This window comes from Clavelina lepadiformis, chromosome 6 (genome assembly GCF_947623445.1).
Source record: "Clavelina lepadiformis chromosome 6, kaClaLepa1.1, whole genome shotgun sequence".
Taxonomy (NCBI): domain Eukaryota; kingdom Metazoa; phylum Chordata; class Ascidiacea; order Aplousobranchia; family Clavelinidae; genus Clavelina; species Clavelina lepadiformis.
Window position 1 is genome coordinate 14,470,112 of NC_135245.1, and position 20,574 is coordinate 14,490,685.

At 34.8% G+C, this 20,574-nt stretch overlaps 1 protein-coding gene across 1 annotated transcript in view; it reads right to left on the bottom strand.

The window, feature by feature from the left end:
* Window positions 1-20,402, bottom strand: part of LOC143461823 (helicase domino-like) — a 34,568-nt gene extending 14,166 nt beyond the window's left edge. Inside the window, exons 1-27 of the mRNA XM_076959712.1 lie at window positions 20,242-20,402; window positions 14,663-15,070; window positions 13,091-13,147; window positions 12,845-13,004; window positions 12,135-12,248; window positions 11,539-11,679; window positions 10,325-10,508; window positions 10,012-10,089; window positions 9,819-9,937; window positions 9,611-9,688; window positions 9,386-9,520; window positions 8,632-8,754; window positions 6,896-7,016; window positions 6,523-6,626; window positions 5,740-5,856; window positions 5,498-5,675; window positions 4,298-4,422; window positions 4,063-4,185; window positions 3,605-3,775; window positions 3,182-3,262; window positions 2,975-3,111; window positions 2,516-2,702; window positions 2,126-2,262; window positions 1,447-1,516; window positions 778-826; window positions 574-681; window positions 266-352 (exon numbers count right to left, since the gene is read on the bottom strand). Coding sequence (XP_076815827.1) covers window positions 266-352; window positions 574-681; window positions 778-826; window positions 1,447-1,516; window positions 2,126-2,262; window positions 2,516-2,702; window positions 2,975-3,111; window positions 3,182-3,262; window positions 3,605-3,775; window positions 4,063-4,185; window positions 4,298-4,422; window positions 5,498-5,675; window positions 5,740-5,856; window positions 6,523-6,626; window positions 6,896-7,016; window positions 8,632-8,754; window positions 9,386-9,520; window positions 9,611-9,688; window positions 9,819-9,937; window positions 10,012-10,089; window positions 10,325-10,508; window positions 11,539-11,679; window positions 12,135-12,248; window positions 12,845-13,004; window positions 13,091-13,147; window positions 14,663-15,003 — 3,325 coding nt within the window. The 5' untranslated portion in view covers window positions 15,004-15,070; window positions 20,242-20,402. The remainder of the gene's footprint in view (window positions 1-265; window positions 353-573; window positions 682-777; window positions 827-1,446; window positions 1,517-2,125; window positions 2,263-2,515; window positions 2,703-2,974; window positions 3,112-3,181; window positions 3,263-3,604; window positions 3,776-4,062; window positions 4,186-4,297; window positions 4,423-5,497; window positions 5,676-5,739; window positions 5,857-6,522; window positions 6,627-6,895; window positions 7,017-8,631; window positions 8,755-9,385; window positions 9,521-9,610; window positions 9,689-9,818; window positions 9,938-10,011; window positions 10,090-10,324; window positions 10,509-11,538; window positions 11,680-12,134; window positions 12,249-12,844; window positions 13,005-13,090; window positions 13,148-14,662; window positions 15,071-20,241) is intronic.
* Between the last annotated feature and the right edge of the window lie 172 nt (window positions 20,403-20,574).

Consider the following 20,574-nt stretch of genomic DNA (forward strand, 5'->3'; position numbering starts at 1 on the left):
CAAAAATCCACTAAGAGTTACAGCAAGCGTCCAACAACGTCACCTGTGCTCTAACGATGCCAGGATTTTTGATATTCACTATAGCACCATGCTACGATCATACAGTGATATGAACACAGCATGAAGATACCAAGATAGTGCATGATATTGACTAAGGCATAATGCTTAATGCTCACTTTGGGGTTACACAGGATGTCCACCAAAAATTATTAATATAATTGTCTGAAACTTGTGGAAAAAGGATAAATATATAAACAAAACGAACCTGATTCAGCAATTGAATCCTGTGCTGGAGGTATTGGAGTGGAGCTCCGTGAGTTAACACTAGATGTAACTATTTGAACAACACCGCCTGAAAACATAACTTACCAGGTAAATATGTCAGAGATTATTACAAAATATACCGTTTTAATTTAATGATCATTTCAGACTGCATTCAATTTAGGATCAGAATTGTTTATTCCATGTAGCATCACAATGTTCAGATGAACTATGCCAAAGAATTAATTCATCATTTCAATAAAAAAAGTTCACAATTATAGTAGAAGAATAAGGAGAAAGGTATTTCAGTACCTGGTAACTGACGTATCTGGCCATTGGGTATTGTAGCCCACTTTGTAGTACCGTGAGCAGTCTGGTACTGTAAGGTGATTGACTGCGTAGTCGGTACCCTGGCTGGTTCTAAATATAAGTAACAGAGTATAGTTTTTTTCGTAAATATTAAGTACTGTACCAGTGATTTAGCATACAAATACAATTACATAATGAATATTTTACCTGCGTCCATCTTGCTAGCCTGTGACAGTCCAACCTTTGAAGAAACCGGCTATAAAACAAAAGATCTTTTGCAAAATAAAATCTCGGAACGTTTTTTTTTCATCTCACTTAAAATTTGCATAAGCTCAAGACAGCGTTTACCAACTGAAGTTTTTCGACATTACAGAGCACCACCCCAGAGTAATTTAGCAAACAGCAACTTAAAGTATTCAATTGTGTTTAGCCTAACTTACACTATTTTTATAACAATGAAGAAACCATACACAGTTAGCATTACAAGGTAATTCACCTCATTCAATAATGCAATGAACTTCTATAAAAGGGGCTATTGAAAAATTATATCGAAAAACAAAAAAAGGAGAAAACCAGTAAAAATTTCCCCATGTAGTACTAAAAATATTTGAGTAATATAATTGTGGTGAGGTCACTGGGTGTCACGACTTAAAAAAACATTGAGAATTGTGTCTTTAAATATTTACCCATTTAAGTTAAGACATTTGCAATGGGTATTTTCAATAAAGACTTTTGTTTTGTTTGATTGCCATGACAGTGCTCAAGCAAATGAAAATTTGAGCCCTTCTTACACAATCACTAAAAAGGAGAATATTGTAATAAATAAGAATTACAGTTTATATGTAAAACTGCCAGTGTGTGAAAAGTTGCACTTACTATTTGTTGGGTTGACAACTTGTCACGAATTACTCCTCTCATTTTATCTGTGACTGGCATGTAAGACGACCTGAAAATGATCGTTGAAACAGTTTTAAGCTAAGAAAACTTTGTATTTAGCACAGCTATAGTGATATGAGTACTATGAAGCTGTGTAATATCAATGTCAATATCAACAGCATTCGTATCACATTTCTATTCCCCAAAGGCAAGTCATGAAACAAACATTATACCATTTCATGATGGTAACTGGGGTGGATAATAAACATTTATTTTAGGGTTAATGTGGTGGTCCCCAAACTTATTCAGTTTTATAGCACCCTAAATTGTTGTCTTTTTTATGAATATGCTGGTTATGTAAAAAAAGCTTTTTTTCGGGGCTTTTAAACAAAAAAAATTGTTTTTATTGTAATTAAAAGATTATACTGTAAATCCCAAATTTCGTGAATGAAATGCATGCGATCTGGAAATATTCAAGTCAAACATTTGGATTGTATGTTTTTTCTTAGTTACAAAAAATCTTTGCTGAGTATAGTTAGTAGTCATAGATACATTAAAAAGGTGCACTTGGTTCAAAAATATGATTGCACCAAGATTGTGAAATGCTGGTGTAATATAATAAAAAGCAATAAATACTAAATAAACGTTTTTTGTTAAAAAAAATAGAAATTTCACTTACACTTTTTTTTCGTCCACAACATCAATTCCTTCAATTACCTTTGATGAAGTTTTTAGTCGTTTTATTGCATCTGATTCAACAGATGACATTTTACTTAACGAAGGAAGGTGCATGTTCAAGCTCCGAAAGTCTACCTTCTACAATGAAAGTAATGTTTTGAAATATATTTCGGTGATAAATCATGCCAACTTTGTCATACAACTGCTATTTGTTCGAACTGTTCTAAGTTCTAGCATGCTATAAAGAAAGCACGATAGTGTGGAGACATTCAAATAATATTCCTCCACTACGTTACTTGCATGATGATAAAAGCAACATTCAAGTCTTTGAAGGAGGCAAAAACATACCAAACAAGCGTCAATATATACAGCTCACAAAAAGAATTTTTACTTGAAAGTGATCCAGTTCCATAACTTTATGAACCAATGTAGGTACACGCAAAGTAATGGGAGGTGTAACAAAGGATGACACAGTGGGACGAGGCTCAAACAAGTTAGGATGATTACAAACTTTCCTGAGTTGCATCAGTACATTTATAACACTCATAAAGTGGCCACCTGACAAGGTTTCTTTGGTACTGCAATAAAAAAATAAGACATTTTAAAGCTATAACTTTTATGTACTTGTCAAACCAGCTTTGGAGGAAAAACAACTTGTTCTTTTTCACATATCTAGAAGAAACAAATTTCTTCTAATATATAAGAAAAAGGGATTTTATACGATTGCTCCGACAGAAAGCAATCTAAGTGAAGTATTGCTTTCCTATAATACAATCGATAGGTAATTACGTGCACAATTCAGCATTTGTTGATTCATTATTATGTAGAACAATGCATTTTGTGTACATACGAAGCTTTGGACATGAAATCTTCATAGAGAAATCTTTGACGTTTCGAAAGATGACATCGCACAACATGTTCATATTTGTTTGGCATCTGCTTTTCTACGTCTTTTTTAACTCGTCTTAGCAAAAACGGGCGTAGAACCTGAATGCAATTTACTGTTTGAATAGCACATCTTTCTTTCCACTAAATAAAAATGTCATTTAAACAATACCTTATGCAATCGCTTTACAAGCTTCTCATTGTATTCTTGAAGACCTTCTATCATTCCTGTAAGAGGATTGGAGAACCATTCCTAGATAGAAACACCATGGTTTACAAGTGAGTAAAAATAAAATGCTCACAGTCGCTAGCTACATCTGCAGTAGATTCCTTGCGTTACAGGGAGAAAATCCGTAATCATCTAACTATACCAGCGGTTCTTAAACTTTTTTGAGCGCGACCCAAATCTGAGTTTCATGATCACCTCACGACCCAAACCTATGTCGCGACCCATTTTAATGTCCTATAGACCTATATTATATTATATTAACCTATGTCGCGACCCACCTATGTCACTATGTCGCGACCCATTTTCTGACCCTCCGCGACCCATGTTTGGGTCGCGACCCATACTTTAAGAACCCCTGAACTATACCTTAAACTCTTTATGGGATTGAAAAACATGAGGCATGAGAAAGTGCATTAAAGACCACAGTTCCATTAAATTGTTCTGCAATGGAGTACCAGTAAGCAGTAGCCGACGTTGAGAGTTGAAATTTAGTAATGTCTGCCATCGTTGAGACTTGAAGTTTTTTATGTTCTGAGCCTGCAAATTAAAAATATAAAATTATACGGAAAATTTTTCAGTGCGATAGTTCAGCAGATTAAATGGATGATAACACAGAAACTCGGTCTAAGTGCAGCGTTGAGAGTGTGACAGCAAACACACTATCAAAGTTGCACTTTGGCCAGGGTCCACCGAGCTTAACCATCTTACAACAAATAAAATTAATGAAGTTCAGAGACCTAGTTGATGCTAACACACATCCTTTTTCATGTAGCTGCAAAGTTTCATCAACACTTCATCTTTATCAATTCAAATAAAATCCTTACCTCATCAAGAATAAGGTATCTCCATTTCTTCCTTCTAAAACTTGTGTGATCTTGTAATACAAGTTTATAAGAAGTGATGCATACATGGAATGCATTTGCCTTTGTCCATCCCATTCGTTTTAACTACATAATAAAATTGCTACTCTGTATTCAGCTGCAGCCAAGCTAATTGAATTTTAAGCTACATTTTTCATACCACACCAGATTGCATTCCTTAACGCATTTAGCCGTTTACCTTTCTTTCTTTTTGAGATCCATAGTAAGTTAAAATTTTAAAGCCGGGACACCATTTCTTCAACTCCATTTCCCAATTCAGCATTACACTTGTAGGTACCACTATTAGGTGAGGTCCCCAAACACCTAAACAAAACAGTATTTTTGGAGGTGAAATCTTTGCCAGAGGTAGTTACATTGTCACTTGTTCTGTACCTATTATCTCTATCAGCCAATGTTGGGTTAACAGAGAGTAAAGTGGCCAGGCATTATTTTCGAGCAAAAGCACTGGTCTCAATGCACAACATTTGCACTTTGACCGAAGAAGCTCGGCAACACCCAAACTGTTTTAGTGAAGAGCAATTGCTACAAATAAAAGTTTACTCCAAACCTAAGTCGAACTTGTAATATAATGCTTTCAACAACGTTTAGAGTTAAAATTTGAGTACAAAAAGTTGCGATTGGGGAGCTAATTATGACGCCAGTGCCGAGTGGTGACAATTGTCACATCATAATATCAATTTATTTTCGTGATTCATGGGTGACTGCAGAGTACTAAACGTAAGAAAGGACCTAACAAGAATATTTAAGCCTAAGCTAACTTACACTTAGTGTGTTTATTCTGATGAGGGTAGATGCTAGGGTGCATCTGAATCTTGGCACCAACCTATTTTGGTACTTATGGTTACGACTGGATAGCATCATCAACACACGCACTGTAACAAACAGTATTTCTGAGCTGAAAATAAACGTCACCTTTATCTAATCACCTACAAGCTATTATAGATTCTGCCCAAACCATGTTAGCTTGCTTACACCTGCATCTATGCTAGAATCATCTATCTTGTATCACATATATAACATTTGCAATTGTTAAATATGAAATATTTTGGCAAAATTTGCTTGGCCTCTAAATATTATTACTGATAAGACTCTTTGTCCTGTATACTTAATGAAAATTAGAGCTGTGCGTATATAAAAAAGTTATCTAATTACACAGTTGCAAATTACGAAACTGCAGTTACGCACCAATAATTTAATCAGTTTAAGTAATTACGTATCTAACGTAATGTAATGTTAAGGAGTTTTTTGCAAAAAGTAACTTATTAAATCATCAACGACAATTTTCAAGTTTTCAATTTTTAGTGCTGAGCTCTGGTGACAACTGTTTTACATTTAACTTTTTTTAGCACTTGCCCTTCACTTTAAGTCAGCAATTCACCTTTTTCACAAGCTAGATGGGCAAGGAGTGCAATGGTTTGTATGGTTTTCCCTAAACCCATCTCATCCGCTAGGATACCATTCAATCTTTTCTCATACATAGTGACCAGCCAATCCAAACCAATATGCTGATACTCTCTCAATGTATGACGTAGTAGTGAAGGAATCGGGGTGACAACCTATGAAGTTTCTAATTGAAAATTTGTTTGTAAACAATGCACATGAAAATATTTTGGGACAAACCTGTGTTGTTGCTAACGTGTGGCCAGTAGGTTGCAGACTCATTGCTTCTGCAGCAACTTCAGTGATCTCTTTGTTTGGGGAAGACATAATCTTATCATTGTTGTTGTTGTTGTCTTCCTATAAATATCAAACAAAAACATGTTTTAAATTTAGATTCTAGCACTTTTGTAATTTTTCACCTGTGTGAAAATGTATCTTATGAAAGGCAAAAGCGGTTACCTTGACCTTAGGTATCTGAAATAATGGTTAAGATTAACCAAGCAAAGCTATCAGCTACCAGGTTAATGTGTAAACAAAAGATTTAAAGCAGGGTTGCTTAAATTCGTGCACAAAAATGTATCATGGACAGATTCACTTTTAATGGATGTGGATGTCCTACAGTTTTTAAGGTTACAAAAATATTTGCAAAATATTCTGCAATTGCAGTGCTAAAAACTAAATTAATATATTGAGATTAAAACAGATATGTTATATGTACAATACATATAACTGGCTGATCCAAGAAAAGTTGCACAACATTATAAAACCTAGTCTAGGCAAGGAAGAACGTACTACGAATTATGATAGCTAGACATCTTGGACTTGTTAATAATATGATAATAATAATGCTTGTTTATCTTTTTTGAAAAAGGATACGTAAAATGCGTGTAAGGACGTAATTGATTGCAAAAATGCTTTTATAATGACGAAATCATGTTTTCATGGTTATTAGAACTTGGTTGGACCAGTTTCCCTAATTTTGATTTAACATCCATTGTAAAGGCAGAAATTAATATAACAAACCTGTTTCTGGCTTTTATTGCTGACATCATCTGCCGCTTTCAACAAATAATCCATACCAATTTCTTGTTTTTCGCTTTCACTCGCATCAGCCTCAGATTCTTCAGCTTTAAAATATTCATTCATTAAACATATATTCCAGTAACATGCCACTATAGTTTAGTTTGAAGCTGAAATAACAAACAAATACAAATAGTTTTATCACTAAACAATGAAAAATTTTTGTTGCCTCAGCATGGAACCAGTTGAGTTCGATAACTTAACAGGATGGTAACAAGGTCTTTTTTATAACCCTTTTTGTTTGCTTCATGGTCAAATCAAAACCAAAAGCTTTACACGGGGTGGATTACAGCAAAGAATTTAAAAAATTACTAACATTCACTGCCAGAATCAGTAGACATCTTTTCCTCAAGATCACATTTGGGACTATTCTCGGCCTTGTCAAAAGCACCATGGTATAACTTCATCAGTTCATCAATGGACATCTCATTGTCAGCCTATAATGAATGGAATATGAATGAAATATTTAGAGCATAGAAACTCCATAAGTAGCCTACTCATTCTGAATGCAAGATAGGAAGAGTTAAAAATTAAAATCTTGCATTTACAAAGTCTTTTTGCTACGAATTACTCGTTTTTGCAACATTTTATTCCTATAAATCAGGGGTGGGCAAGCTTTTTGTACTGAGGGCCACATTTGAAAAAATATTGCAGCCGGGGGACCGCACACTCTCATTACAAAGTAGGAAAATTTACCCAGTGTGTAAATAAACGCATATTCATATTAAACACAATTTTTGTATTTCACACTCAGTTCCGTTTAAACTTTAAATTGTACTCCTTGAAAACAGCCACGGACTCACGGCATAACAAGCAAACTGCTTTATTCCCAATTTCGATAAAATAGTATTTAACAGTCCATTCCTTATTTAAAACACGACTTTCGTCTTCAATCTTTCGCTTCTTAACAGCACTCATTATTTTAACGGAGTAAAAATATAAATCTTCTATTTTTTAACAAAAATCCTGTCGAAGTAGAAAACATTAAACTGTGCGTCTCAAATAACAATGAAAAGCTATTTGGAGGAAAGTAGAAGTACTGGTAGGCCTACGGTAGCCGCCACCGTATTTGAACTTTATGATCAAACAATTGAATCAAACAATGCGTGAGAAGTGTACGGCTAGTTGCTGAGAGCATGTTGCAATACATGCACGACTGACGTGTGTGTGTTGTGTTTACGCACTGAAAGTGAAGAGAAAAACACACTCAAGGGAATAATATTTTGTCATGTAACCTGTTTAATTAAAACAATAAGTGATGAGTAGGAGTTTCTGCAGGCGCATAAAATGGGCATGCGGCCGCGGGCCGTAGTTTGCCCACCCCTGCTATAAATAAAAGAGAAAACTTTGGCCACACTGCTATTTTCCATTGCCACGATTTAGGAAGTTTTACGAAACCAAACAACTAGATAATCAGTTGCTTTTGAAATAATGCGACATTATACTTAAAAAAATGTTAGGTACAAGGCAGATCAAGTTACAGTATACAATATATATTAGTTCATGCTGATCCATCTGAGCGATATTAGAACAGATAGTAGTATGATGAACTTTTTTACTGTATTCCCATGAATGACCTGTTTGACATTGGCATATTCAACAGGCAAAGAGATGGGAAAATACAATTAGTGAAATTGTGCTATATATTTGAAAGGAAGAATTTCAGTTGCAAAACTCAGAGCCAAAACATTATGTATTGTATACTATATAACTATATTTACTTTAGGTTTATGTTACGAAAAACTAAAAAGTCATCTTCTGTTTTCAGGTAGATAACGCTAGAGCAGTTTCAATTTCAAAGACGGTGTTTTTCATATTAGAATCTTGCTATTATCATATCATATTAGAATTTAGGCTAACAGATTTCATTACTCTTTTTGTTACATGCGTCAGCTCAAAAACCCATTGCTGAGCTTGCTAAAGGTAGTAATGGTATCTTGCCGGAAGTGATTGGACCAACCAGAGCTATATAAATTTTTGAACTATGCCAAGCTGTAAACTAGTTAGTTAGGAACTAGTGTAAATAGTTAGTAAAGCAAATAATCGTTTAACCTGTAAATCAGCGAGCTCTTTTTGATGGTCAATATCTTCTGCTGCTTCTTGTTCTTGCAAAGTTGCTTCATCATCACTACTTTCCAGATGAGCATCAAATTCTACATCACCCAAAGTTTCATCCTACGATGAAAAATGATTCCAGGTAGTTAAATAAGGGAATACTAAAGCATAGTACTAATATAGTTAGACATCCTTAAACCAGGCTACTTCTTGCGAGAAAATATCATTATAGCGATCTGTCCAGATCATCAAAATGGGAAAAGTAGCACAGTGAAATCAAGTTACAAAAAATAGCTTGCACTTAGCACTACAATAGGTTCTACACAAAAAAATGCTACAGAAAATTTAACTGCAACCAAAATTACAAAATCGGTTTAAAAAAATAATGTGTATAATAATAAATAATCCAGATTAGTGGGTGTTTTTTCTAGTGATTTGATATATCTGCAACTTTTAAAGAGTAGTATTTGAGTTGGACAGCTAGGCTACTGGATTAAGGCGTAAAATGCATAAAAAGAAGTCCATTCGTAGCAGTTTTTTGTTAGATACCCAACATTTTTCAGGATTCGAACAAAAAAGGTCTGATTGTATACATGGTTCTCCTTGCTATCACTATCATAGCCATATTATGAGACATCAGAAAAAATTTATCAACATATCTGTTCAGAATTACGTCCATAAAACATCATTTGTCTCACTACTGATGTAAGATGAAAATCACAGGATGATTAACTGTTAAGCGTGCATATACTTTTTCGTCTAAAGGCTTCTGCTTCTTCTTTTCGACATCATCATTATCATCATCTCCAGCATGACGTTTTCTTGCAGATCTTCTTAAGGATATAGGAGTAGGTTTGCTTTTCTCGTCCGATGAAATGTCACCATCCTATTAACAGATCAAAAATTGAAAACCAATCCAGTCAAAGTGTTGGACTTTTCATGAACATATATATATATATTTAGTGTAAAACCTTACTTCATGAGAAATTGTTTCTGAATTTTTCTCTTTGTCAGTTTCGTCTACTGTCCCCTCACTGTTGCTTTCTTCGGAAGTCTACATATAATAACAATTTTTTCGAAAAGAATGGGGCTTTCTTGTTTTGTTTATATGAGTGAAAATTATTTGGGACTAGAAACACAAGCATTTCTAATATTTTGTCCACAACACATGTTTATGGATGTACCTCTTTCAAATTGGGGAGAGGTTTTCCAATGTTCTCGACAAGATCTTCTGGTAGTTGTGATATTAAGTCATCAAAAGGCAATGCACTTTCTTCTTTTAAAAGAGTGACTTCATCATTAACTGGAAATAAAATGCCAACATATTAAAAAGAGAACGGCTAACATGATACAATGAAGAAAATAAAAATCACAAACCATCTTCTTGCTGCCGACATTCTTCAAAAGCTATAGTTTCCTCATCATCACTGGATGCTCCCCGAGGTAAGAAATCGTCTACACAAACAATAAACTGGCATAAATTAACATTAATAAGACATGGAAACCAGTTTCAAAAAACTTTCCAGTACTGTATATCATTGTATGAAACTGTAACAAAACTACAAGTTTACTTCTTTACTTCAGCTTAATAACTTATCTTTTGGAAAGGAAATATATATAGTATACTGTAATATATATGCAGTAGTTTGGACATGGCGCATGAATTATGATTTAATGAACACAGGCATACCATCACTTCCTAAATGAGAACTTGTTCTTGATGCAGAGGGACTGCTGATCTCCTGTGGCTGAGTTAAACCTTCAGTAAGCCAATGAGAATATTTGGCCGTTTGATCAACTATGTAGTTAAGATGTAGATCAAGAGCCTTTTGTCGCTTTTCATCAAGCAAGCAACGCTGTTTGTACTGCACAACCTAAAAATGAACTACTGAAATCAACAACACTTTTAATCTTATTTTTAAAGTAAATCCAGTAACTACATTTAATATTTACAAGTGAAATATAGTGTGCCAGAAAAAGTGAGAATTAAACCAAATCTTCCTGGTTTAAACATCAAATTTCTGCTTATTTTATGAACTTGAGATAAGCAACAAGTATGACAAAAACTTGCCACTCAACAATAAGTCCAAAACTAATGAAAATTAATATAACACCTAAAAGCTAAATTCCACCAATCCTTGATGTTTACTTAGTTCATTTTTCTTTTTAACTGGAGTAAATTAAGGCGGACAATGAATCTCAAACAGCATCTTTCAAAAAACCGCCTAGTCCTCACCTTGCAATGTATCTACTGAAGTGTTAATACCTTGAGGATAACTTGCGACTTGCGCATTTTAATCAATTTGTGTATTTTTGGGACGTAACAATTTTATTATGTTATAACATTGTTATTAACTAATTTTTTTAACATTTAACATCTTATAGAGCAGGGCTTCGACCTTTAGGGTCTCAACGTCGCAAAATGTAATTTCGGGGTCAGGAACCAAATTTAACTTTCATAAATTGAATTGTTTTTTGTTAATTTCAAATTCACTTTAACATTTCTATTATGAGATTCTTAAAGTTGGTGGATTGTGTGCACTTTCATGATTTTGCCAGAGACAAAAACATCACTAGATTTGTAATTGAACGTTTATTGTTTTAACATCATTTACGTGTAAGGTTATGCTTTTTAGGTAAATCAGTAGTGCAATCTATATGTATTGAATAGCTGGAAATGACACATTTAGAATTACAGATTTTAAAGAAGTTCTGTAAGTCTGTCAAACTTACAATGCAATGTCTGATGTGATAATGACAGTTTTAAGCACTTTGTTAAGTGGAGAAGACAATAAAAGATTTCAGCCAGACGAGCCAGTATACCCATGTGTTCATACTCTCATATTTTGTGTAATTCATTTAAAGACAAGTCTAGCATCTTAGCATCATCCAAACTTGATTTACCTTTTCAATATCCGACCAAAATAAACGAATTTGCCTTGCTACACTGGAAGCAATTCTCCTTAACTTCTGTTGCTCTTCCCTTTCAGCTTTTCTCTCACGTTCCTGGACATCTTTGTGGTATCCTGCCACCATGCGAACAACCTGTACACAAAATTAAACATTTTTGTTAACTAGTCCAAGGAATACTACCATTTATGGATTGAGGGTACAGTCCACTTCTGATTAATTTGGCCACAAAATAATTAGGAACAACCACTTTATTTGAACAGAAGTATTAACGGAACAAAAGTAAACATCACATACATAATAATCATTTATTTGCTTCATTCAGACAAACCTTCCCTTAATTTAAACAATAATGATGCTATTGTATTCTCCATTAGTCTTTTTACCCACCACTTGGAATGCATGAGAGTGTTTATGTCATGCTTAGATGATTAACAACTTCAGAAAACACTGCATGGTTGGAGCCTTACACCAAATATTTGAAAGGTTGTGTTTTTGGACGTTTTACATTGCCACTAAATTTGAATAAAATCAACTAAGAACAAATTGGCCAAAAAAACGGGGGTCATTGGCACAAAAGACAAACATACTTTTCTGGCAGCAGCACGCTTCCATTTCCTTTCTTGTGCAAAATCAGTTGCAAGCCATCTCATCTCTTCAAGAAGGTAATCCCAGTGTGCTTTGGTTCGAGGTGGTTCTTGCACCTGAGCCAAGAAACAGACATCACCAACCAATCAGAATAGCGCTGTATAAAATATTGTTGTACTCAAGCAATAACATTTACTCACATACAAAAAAAATTAGAACTTTCCAGCATTGTTTAAAGAAATAGCCCAGTATTTCTTAAACTCTACATCATTTGGACTGGACTGATGTTTTTGTAAAATAATTTGTGTATTGAAACAAAGCTGAAAATGGTGGGTAGTTAGTTCTATTGCCATAATAGGTAACTGTCTGTTTGATAACACCACCAACACAAGCTGTGGCTGATGAAGAGGTCTAACATTAAAGCCATACACTTGCACAAGCATCTTGAAGAGTTGGCAAACGCTCTTTTAAAAAAGGCTTGCTCATGCTACCACTGTTAAATGAAAAATTGAGCATCACTTGTGCATTCTCTTATAAAAATGAGCTCACAATATTAGTCGCTCAGACTTCTGCACTTTTTAGCAAGTGAGGGTATTTTAGCACTTTTAATCACTCCTAAAAAGGGCATTTAGACATCTTTTGTATCACCCGCCATCACTACATAATACTTCATCAGATAAAATTACCAAAACTGCAAGAGATAGTAACTAACCTTTGGAAGCCTACGCTGTGACCACATCCCCATCTTACGAAGCTCAGATACTCGACGCTGCACAACCGCCTCTTGTTTGGCACGTTCTAAAATTTCCTCTTGAGAACCAATGGTATCTTCATACACATCAGACAAGGTATTTCTTGAATATCTTTTTAGCCTTATTTAAACAAGAAAATGGGTGATTAATGATTATATATTTAATATAAAAAAACACTGATACAAGTTACAATCATTTTGACTCACTGTTGCAAGGAGTTTGACACACTTGATTGGTTCTTCTCAATGGATAAAACATTTTCCCTGAAAACAAATATTCAGAATCAAAACAACTCAGTTCTTATTTTTGAAAGCAATATTATTTTGATTACAATCATTGCTTATGGAGGTTTTACATCAACAAAACTCTTTGTATCGTAAAGCCTTTTGCCAGCTCACAAAACATATCAACACATATAGTTTGTAGCATCGAGGTGTGATAACTAGGGCAACCAGTTTTTTGACCTAAAAAGTTTAAATTTTGACCTTAAAATTTGCATATTTTGACCTTATTTTGACCTAAAAAGTTTAAATATATATGTGTTACTGATAGTCTCTACACCAGGCATGCACAACATGCGGCCCGCGAAACCTTTTCGTGCGGCCCACGAGATATTCCGTGATTTCGGTTACAGTTACATAATCAACGAATCCGATGCTTTACCGCCGATAAGCGTTAAAAACAACTACATACTGTAGTGCGAGAGGCAACCGTCTCTTGACAGTAACCATCTTCTCAATAATAACTCTTATTCGACGGTTAATCGGTCACATTATATAAAGTAGGCTACACGTTAGTTGCAACAATGTTAGCACGCGGCCCGCGAAAAAATTTTTTCCCTAAAACGGCCCGTGTACTGTTTTGAGTTGTGCATGCCTGCTCTACACTGTCTACAGCAGGCATGCGCAACATACGGCCCGCGAAACTTTTTCGTGCGGCCCACGAGATATTCCGTGATTTCGCTCATTCAGGCATTTTCTCCACGGTTACAGTTACATAATCAACGAATCCGATGCTTTACCGCCGATAAGCGTTAAAAACAACTACATACTGTAGTGCGAGAGGCAACCGTCTCTTGACAGTAACCATCTTCTCAATAATATCTCTTATTCGACGGTTAATCGGTCACATTATATAAAGTAGGCTACACGTTAGTTACAACAATGTTAGCACGCGGCCCGCGAAAAATTTTTTTCCCTAAAACGGCCCGTGTACTGTTTTGAGTTGTGCATGCCTGGTCTACAGCAACTTTTTAATCTAAAGCTGCATTTAAAATTTACAAAACGCTTTTCTAGTGTTGACTTTTTTCGTTTCTGCGTATTAAGATTGACAACTTGCAGTTTCAAATGCAATGCATTCACATCGTGATGTCACCAGACGTGCTGAAAGGCCTTCCCTCTCTTTGTGGCTTTGGTTCTAAGTATAATTTGGGGCACTGGAATTGTTTGCGGTACAAGAAAAGAACGGAAGAATAATATTACAAAATGGTTACAAAATTACAAGTTTAATAGATTTGGACCTAAAAAGAAGACCTAAAGAAACAATTTGACTGTATTTTGACCTAACATAACATTTTGACTTTATTTGACCTAATAATTTCTATACCACACGTCGTACAAAGCTGAAATTTGTTTTGTGCTTGTTTGATAGCATTCTGAGCAGGTTAAAAAACATTGACCATATTGACTTTTGGTTGCCCTAGTGATAACATACGATTGTTATACTTCAGAGCGACTTACAATTGAATATTTCGGTAGTTATCCACAATAAACACAAACCTGTAAGGAGTTTCCACTTTCGGTGCAGAAGTTGGTAAAGAGGTGTGTACTTCATTACTGTGAATTGGTAGTGTTTCGGTAGTATCTTGCAAATTCTTATGTTTTTCACTTTCGTAAGATATAATTGGATTTTGTCTGATGTGATCACAAAGCTGCTGGGATGGTCGTTTTTTGAACTGCACAAAGTCAATATAGTTTCCACCATGTTGTAAAAAAAACAACTCGGTGAGCAGCTCAGAATATGCATTAGAGCATCCTTCCATCTGAGTCTTGTGATGATCACACAAGTGAGTGTACTTTGAGTCTTGGTTTAGCATGACCTTGTCTTTTTCTGAAGCCATTACTCTTATGCTTGACGAGTAAATGGACAGCAACACATTATGGAAAATCTTCAGGGTTTCAGCGCATCTGCATGTAAAATTAAATAAATGCAATGTGTGCTCTATGTAACTTGTCAGCTGATAAATCTAGCTAACATAAATGGAACTACAAGATTGTAAACATATGCAACCATCAAACATCAATTACATGTTTGTTTATGAGAACAATCTACAAACATGGGACAAAAAGTTAATCTACATAATATTAAAAATATTAACACGATCATGAACCTTATTAAAGCGATTTACACTTAGACTGACAATTTTATGTCACTGGAAAGCATAATTTGTTAGAGTTACTATGCAAAGCGTTATATAGCATTGCATGAAACATAAAACTTTGTTATGCAATTTACGTGCCACATGACTGGAGGTAATTAATAATTTTTCCAGCTACCCTGCACATTGTTTTATTGTAATACTGTAGTGTCAATTCTGTTTTTGGGCAAAGCAAGTTCATACCGCAAGTAACTACTTAATATTTATTTTCCGTTTCATAAAATTCCCAGTTCTTTTTAACAAGTTTTACCATAAATTCTGGTTTTATGTTAAGTTTTGAATTCTGGGTTTAGGTTTAATTTAGTTATTTTCTGACTAGCTTTTTCCCAACTTAATTGCGTATCATAAATTGTTCAACTTGTGTGCGATCTACTTTTACATGAGGCACAAAAGTGATATTCCCGAGTTTTCTGCAGTGTGATATCACGTAAAGTGTTTAGCAGTGTCACTGGCATAGGCGTCGATTCCCGGGGGGGGGGGGGGGGGGGAGGGGGACTGCCTAGGAATTTTAATTGGGGCAGAAAATACACTCGCCCCTCAGTTTTTATCTTCACGATCCAATATACAATTTTTGTAATCAAACTTGTTCTTATTTTTGGAATCGATATTATTCAGACTCTGATCATTGTCCACAAAGGTATTAAATTTACGTCGTATAACCTTTTAAGACGATTATTATATACAGTGTATATAATCATTACAAAATTAAAATCATTTAGTCATGACTGCGATTAATGGATCGCAGCTAAGGAAAAAAGGCAGCAAGTGTACGAGCGACGACACATGCGTTTGTCATAAGATGAATAAAAGCAAAGGCAAAGGTCATTACTGAAAAAGCCCACCAAGGAATCTATTCACATCTCTAGTTGTTAAGCTGCAAAGCTATAATGTAAACTAATTGCTTCCTAAGAAGGTTATTGCTTTTTAGTTTCTAACCTTTTTGTTAGAGGGAGGAAAGAGTAGTCACACTTGCTTACTTTGAAAAACGGGATAACGTAAAATAATACAGAGATAACAGCTACAAGAGCAAATAGCGCAACACGTGACATACAAGCAAAAGTGAGACAAAAAAAGCTCAAAATATGAAATAAGATAAGAAACCAGAAAGCGTAACACCGGGTGGATTTCTGAAAACGCCTCAGTACGACATAACAATATATTTTCCCCGTTTTATGTGGTCACTGGTGATGTGTCCAGCCAGTTACTGGTATTAAATGGCAAAACTTTTGTGAGTCCAAAGAACATGTTCCACTATAAGCAACTTCTACTTCTAAATAAACTTCGTAATGTTTAGTTTTACAAATTCGAATTTGTGACTAATAACAATACGTAAATTGTTCAACCTTTGGCCTTGGGAATTGATGCATCACAGTAACGGATGATGATAAAGACATTACAAAAATAGTTTTGGCGATGTTTGAAAAGTTGTTAACAGCTTTTACACAATACCAATCAAAATTTTCGTTTGGTTGTAGTATCGACTTCTGATTAATAAAACTACACTAAACACGACTGAGATTAATAAAATGTTTTCAATCTTGGTATTTTACCGAATTGACACATTGTATTTTACTGACGTAATGTCGCATAATCCGTTGTTAACAATGGGCAATCAGTTTAGCAGTAGACCAAAGTAAAAAAGGTGCTCTTAAAAATTACTCCAAAGATATGAATTTGATAAAGCCGAACGTTTATTTCTTATAATACAGGCCTAATTTATTTAACAAAACGAAAGACTAATTTGCTTTTAAGATTTTTGCGAAGTAAGTTACCATACGATAGCGTCTGTAGTGGGTCACTTCATAAAAGGCATTGTGATAATGCATTACATGAATACGTAACAACGATAGCGTTGTGCAGATCTTGTGATCTATGGTCACTGCCATAATTGATATATGGTTGTGGCAAAAGCTACCGTATGACGGTTAATACTAGGTAAAGGTCGATACGAAACCAAACCCAAATATTGCCTTTGCAGAAGATTTGGACTATTTTTGTTGCTTAAGCTAAGGTTACATAATTTTCATAATTATGGTCAATTACATGCGACACTAGAAATATTCATGCGTCTGCTTTATTGGTATTAGTGATTTACTAGAATCCTTTAAACATGAAATTAGTCTGCAATGTGGTTCTTCCATATGCAATCGAAGTTATTTAAAGGACGCTTATCCCACAAAAATTATATTTAGCTTGATCCATCACATAAAAGTCTATACGATGTTTGTAAACACTGTCTAATATCAGACAAGCAATTAAGCAAAAGGGGCCGTTGGTTAACTTTGAAGGCCGTTGGTTAACATTGGTATCGGTACTTGGCAAAAGTGTACCGACAGTTCATTATGTGACAGTAAGAAATTGCAATTTTACTTGTCATTTCTAAATTAAAAAAGATCAACACATGCTAAAATTGGTATTAAGGCTCAACAATTTCGTATTTTTGAAATTATCACATAAAAAGTGCTTTTACCGGTATTGGCATTGCGATACAGTAATTCGGTACTATAGTACAGCAGAACTACCCACCAATGCATTTAAGGAAGTGGTTACCAAACTTCTGAGCTCGACCTAAATCTGAATTTGGTGAACCAAGCTTCAACAGCGTGTTGAAGCACAATTATAAACCTTTTAATAAAACACAGTAAAAAACAGAAAGCTTGATAACTTAGCTCTGAAGTACCAATATAATTTTGAATTGTTAACTCATAAGTCTCTTTATCTTTTACCACACAGCTGTTAAACTCCTGGATGCAATGGGTATGATGCAATAATTCAGTCTATTATTGCCTCAGCACAACCCAATTTTGATCATTTGTGACCGTTGTTTGAGTACCCTAACTTTGGGAACCACTGATTTAAGGGATACAAGCAAAGTCAATTAATCGCATATCAACTTGTTTGTTTCATTACAGCTTGTTAAGATCAAAATTACAGATGATAACATCTACAAATCTATGGATTTAACCTCCTATTTAAAACTGAGGGGCAAGTCCAAAAGCAAGTTGATCTTTTATGAAAGAACACTATTAACTGAACATACTGTTAAAATGTTAATCGTGGTTAGGTAGTTATCAGCAAAAGAATGTGAAGAAATTAGCAACGTGATGCATTGCAACTGAATAATTTACAATTTTTTCAAACATAAAAAATCCGATAGGCAAATCATTTGCATCGGTGAAGTTACGGTATCCTTAGCATCACATAGGTTACCCATCAAACCGATACCTTACTAGTTGCTGTGGTTGGGATGTAATAGGCTTTTACCTGTCAGCAGTTAGGCCAATCTATAGTTGTAACAGACACATAATTGATATACAGTAGGGATTGCTAAACTTGTGTATTTGCGAATGTTGTCTGTGATTACCTGTCGTATCACAAGAGCCTTGATCTACGTCACATTTAAGGCTAATCTTGCGATTTTCTTTTGCTTGTTATTATAGACCAAAAATTATTTTCAAAAACTATTTTATCCGATTATTTAGCAAGTATTGTTCTTTCATAAATAAAATAAACTTTTTTTGAACTTGCCCCTCAATTTGACATTAACCGAAGTAAAAATATTTTATTGCTGAATCTAGGCTATATGCTTATCTAATTTTCTCAAAAACCTTATGTTAATATTTTTAACCTTCTTCTGAAGATTGGTGTTAGGTTTAGATTACTATGTTGTAAAATATATGTTAAAAAACCATGAAAAATAGTTTTGAACATACAATTTCTTCTGGTCAATAGCAACAGGTTATTGTTTAGACCAGAGGTTTCAAAACTATTCTTGGTGCGCCCCAATCACTCTGAAAACAACTGCATATACGCTTTGTGTTCAGGCTAAGGTTTATTGCTGAGCAGAAAATGCACCATTTTGCAATGATTTTACTAGTTGAAAAAGTGCCATGCTTTCCAACCTGGTCGATGTGCATGTCAAACTTCCTTTACGTTAATTTATAATGAATAAGTAAATAGGCTGGTTGTTTGAACACTAATTTGTGATAAATTTGCATGTCTGGATATCAGTGCTGTAACCAAGTCATTTTTTAGGACACTGGTCAAGTCATTAGGGAAGTTTACTCAAGTCAAGTCGAGTCAAATTACTGATTGGATAGGACAAGTCAAGTTAAAATATAATGCAAGTTAAATCAAGTCATGTCATTGACTATACCTTTAACCGATCGTTCGCAATGAAATCAAATGTCTGTAATTCCGTTGGTCAATAAATTAACAATCAACATTTAATGACTTAGTCAACTTACTTTCCGAGACTCGAGTCAAGTCAAGTCATTTCAAGCAATGACTTGAATCAAGTTAAGTAATTTAAAAATGTGACTGAAGTCATTACAACACTGCTGGACATATAGTGTAACTGCCATTAATTGTCCGACACTGACTCATTAAATGCCGGTACCGGTATATCGTTAAATAAAATTGTTGCACGTCCCTGGATTGAATCACTGAAAAAAATTGTTGGGAAACGATCCTGTACGAAATTTTGCCCGAAGTTTAGGCATTTAACACCGCAGCTAAAACTAGGCCTACATACTGGTGTTAGTGGTGTAGTAAACGTTATATCTATGCAACGTGTTTACTTATCCTTTAGTTTCGTCATTCCCTACCTTACCAAACAACCTATTGACTTCCATACACGTTAGTGACGCTATGTGCTGCGTCGGAGGCCGAGAGTGGTTTTGTTTATCTAGATGATTACTCCCTCGGTAGCCATGTTGCTAATTACAAACTAAAAATTTTTCCCCGATGCTTACATGAAACGTTATCTTAAATCACATAATGAGCTACCGATTGATTTAAATTATTTAAGCCTAGCGTAGTTGCTTTTATGCAACCATGCTTTCCTTCTATTTTAAGTTACGCCTGCAATTTATATCTACACAATATCAAATATTCACAAAACCATCCAACTCTACTTACCATTGTCTAAAATTCTGCATGATTTGTTGTCTTCATCACATCGGGCAAATGCAAGTTAATACCACCATGAACGAAAATCTGCCATTCCAAACTTTGACAGTTTCTCATGTCCATCCCGAAAAGACCGCCAAATGAAAATGGCCTGAAGAACCTAAAAGCTTGCGCATGCGCACTTCTTTTTTACTCAATCAACACGCGGTTTTTCTTTGTTGTTGCGTAATAAAAAAAAAGTGGTTTATTGGATGAGATTTGGAAAATACTGCCAGGTTGGTTAACATTATACTATGTAGGAATTACTGTATGGGAAACAAGAATATTTCCACTTTTTTATTC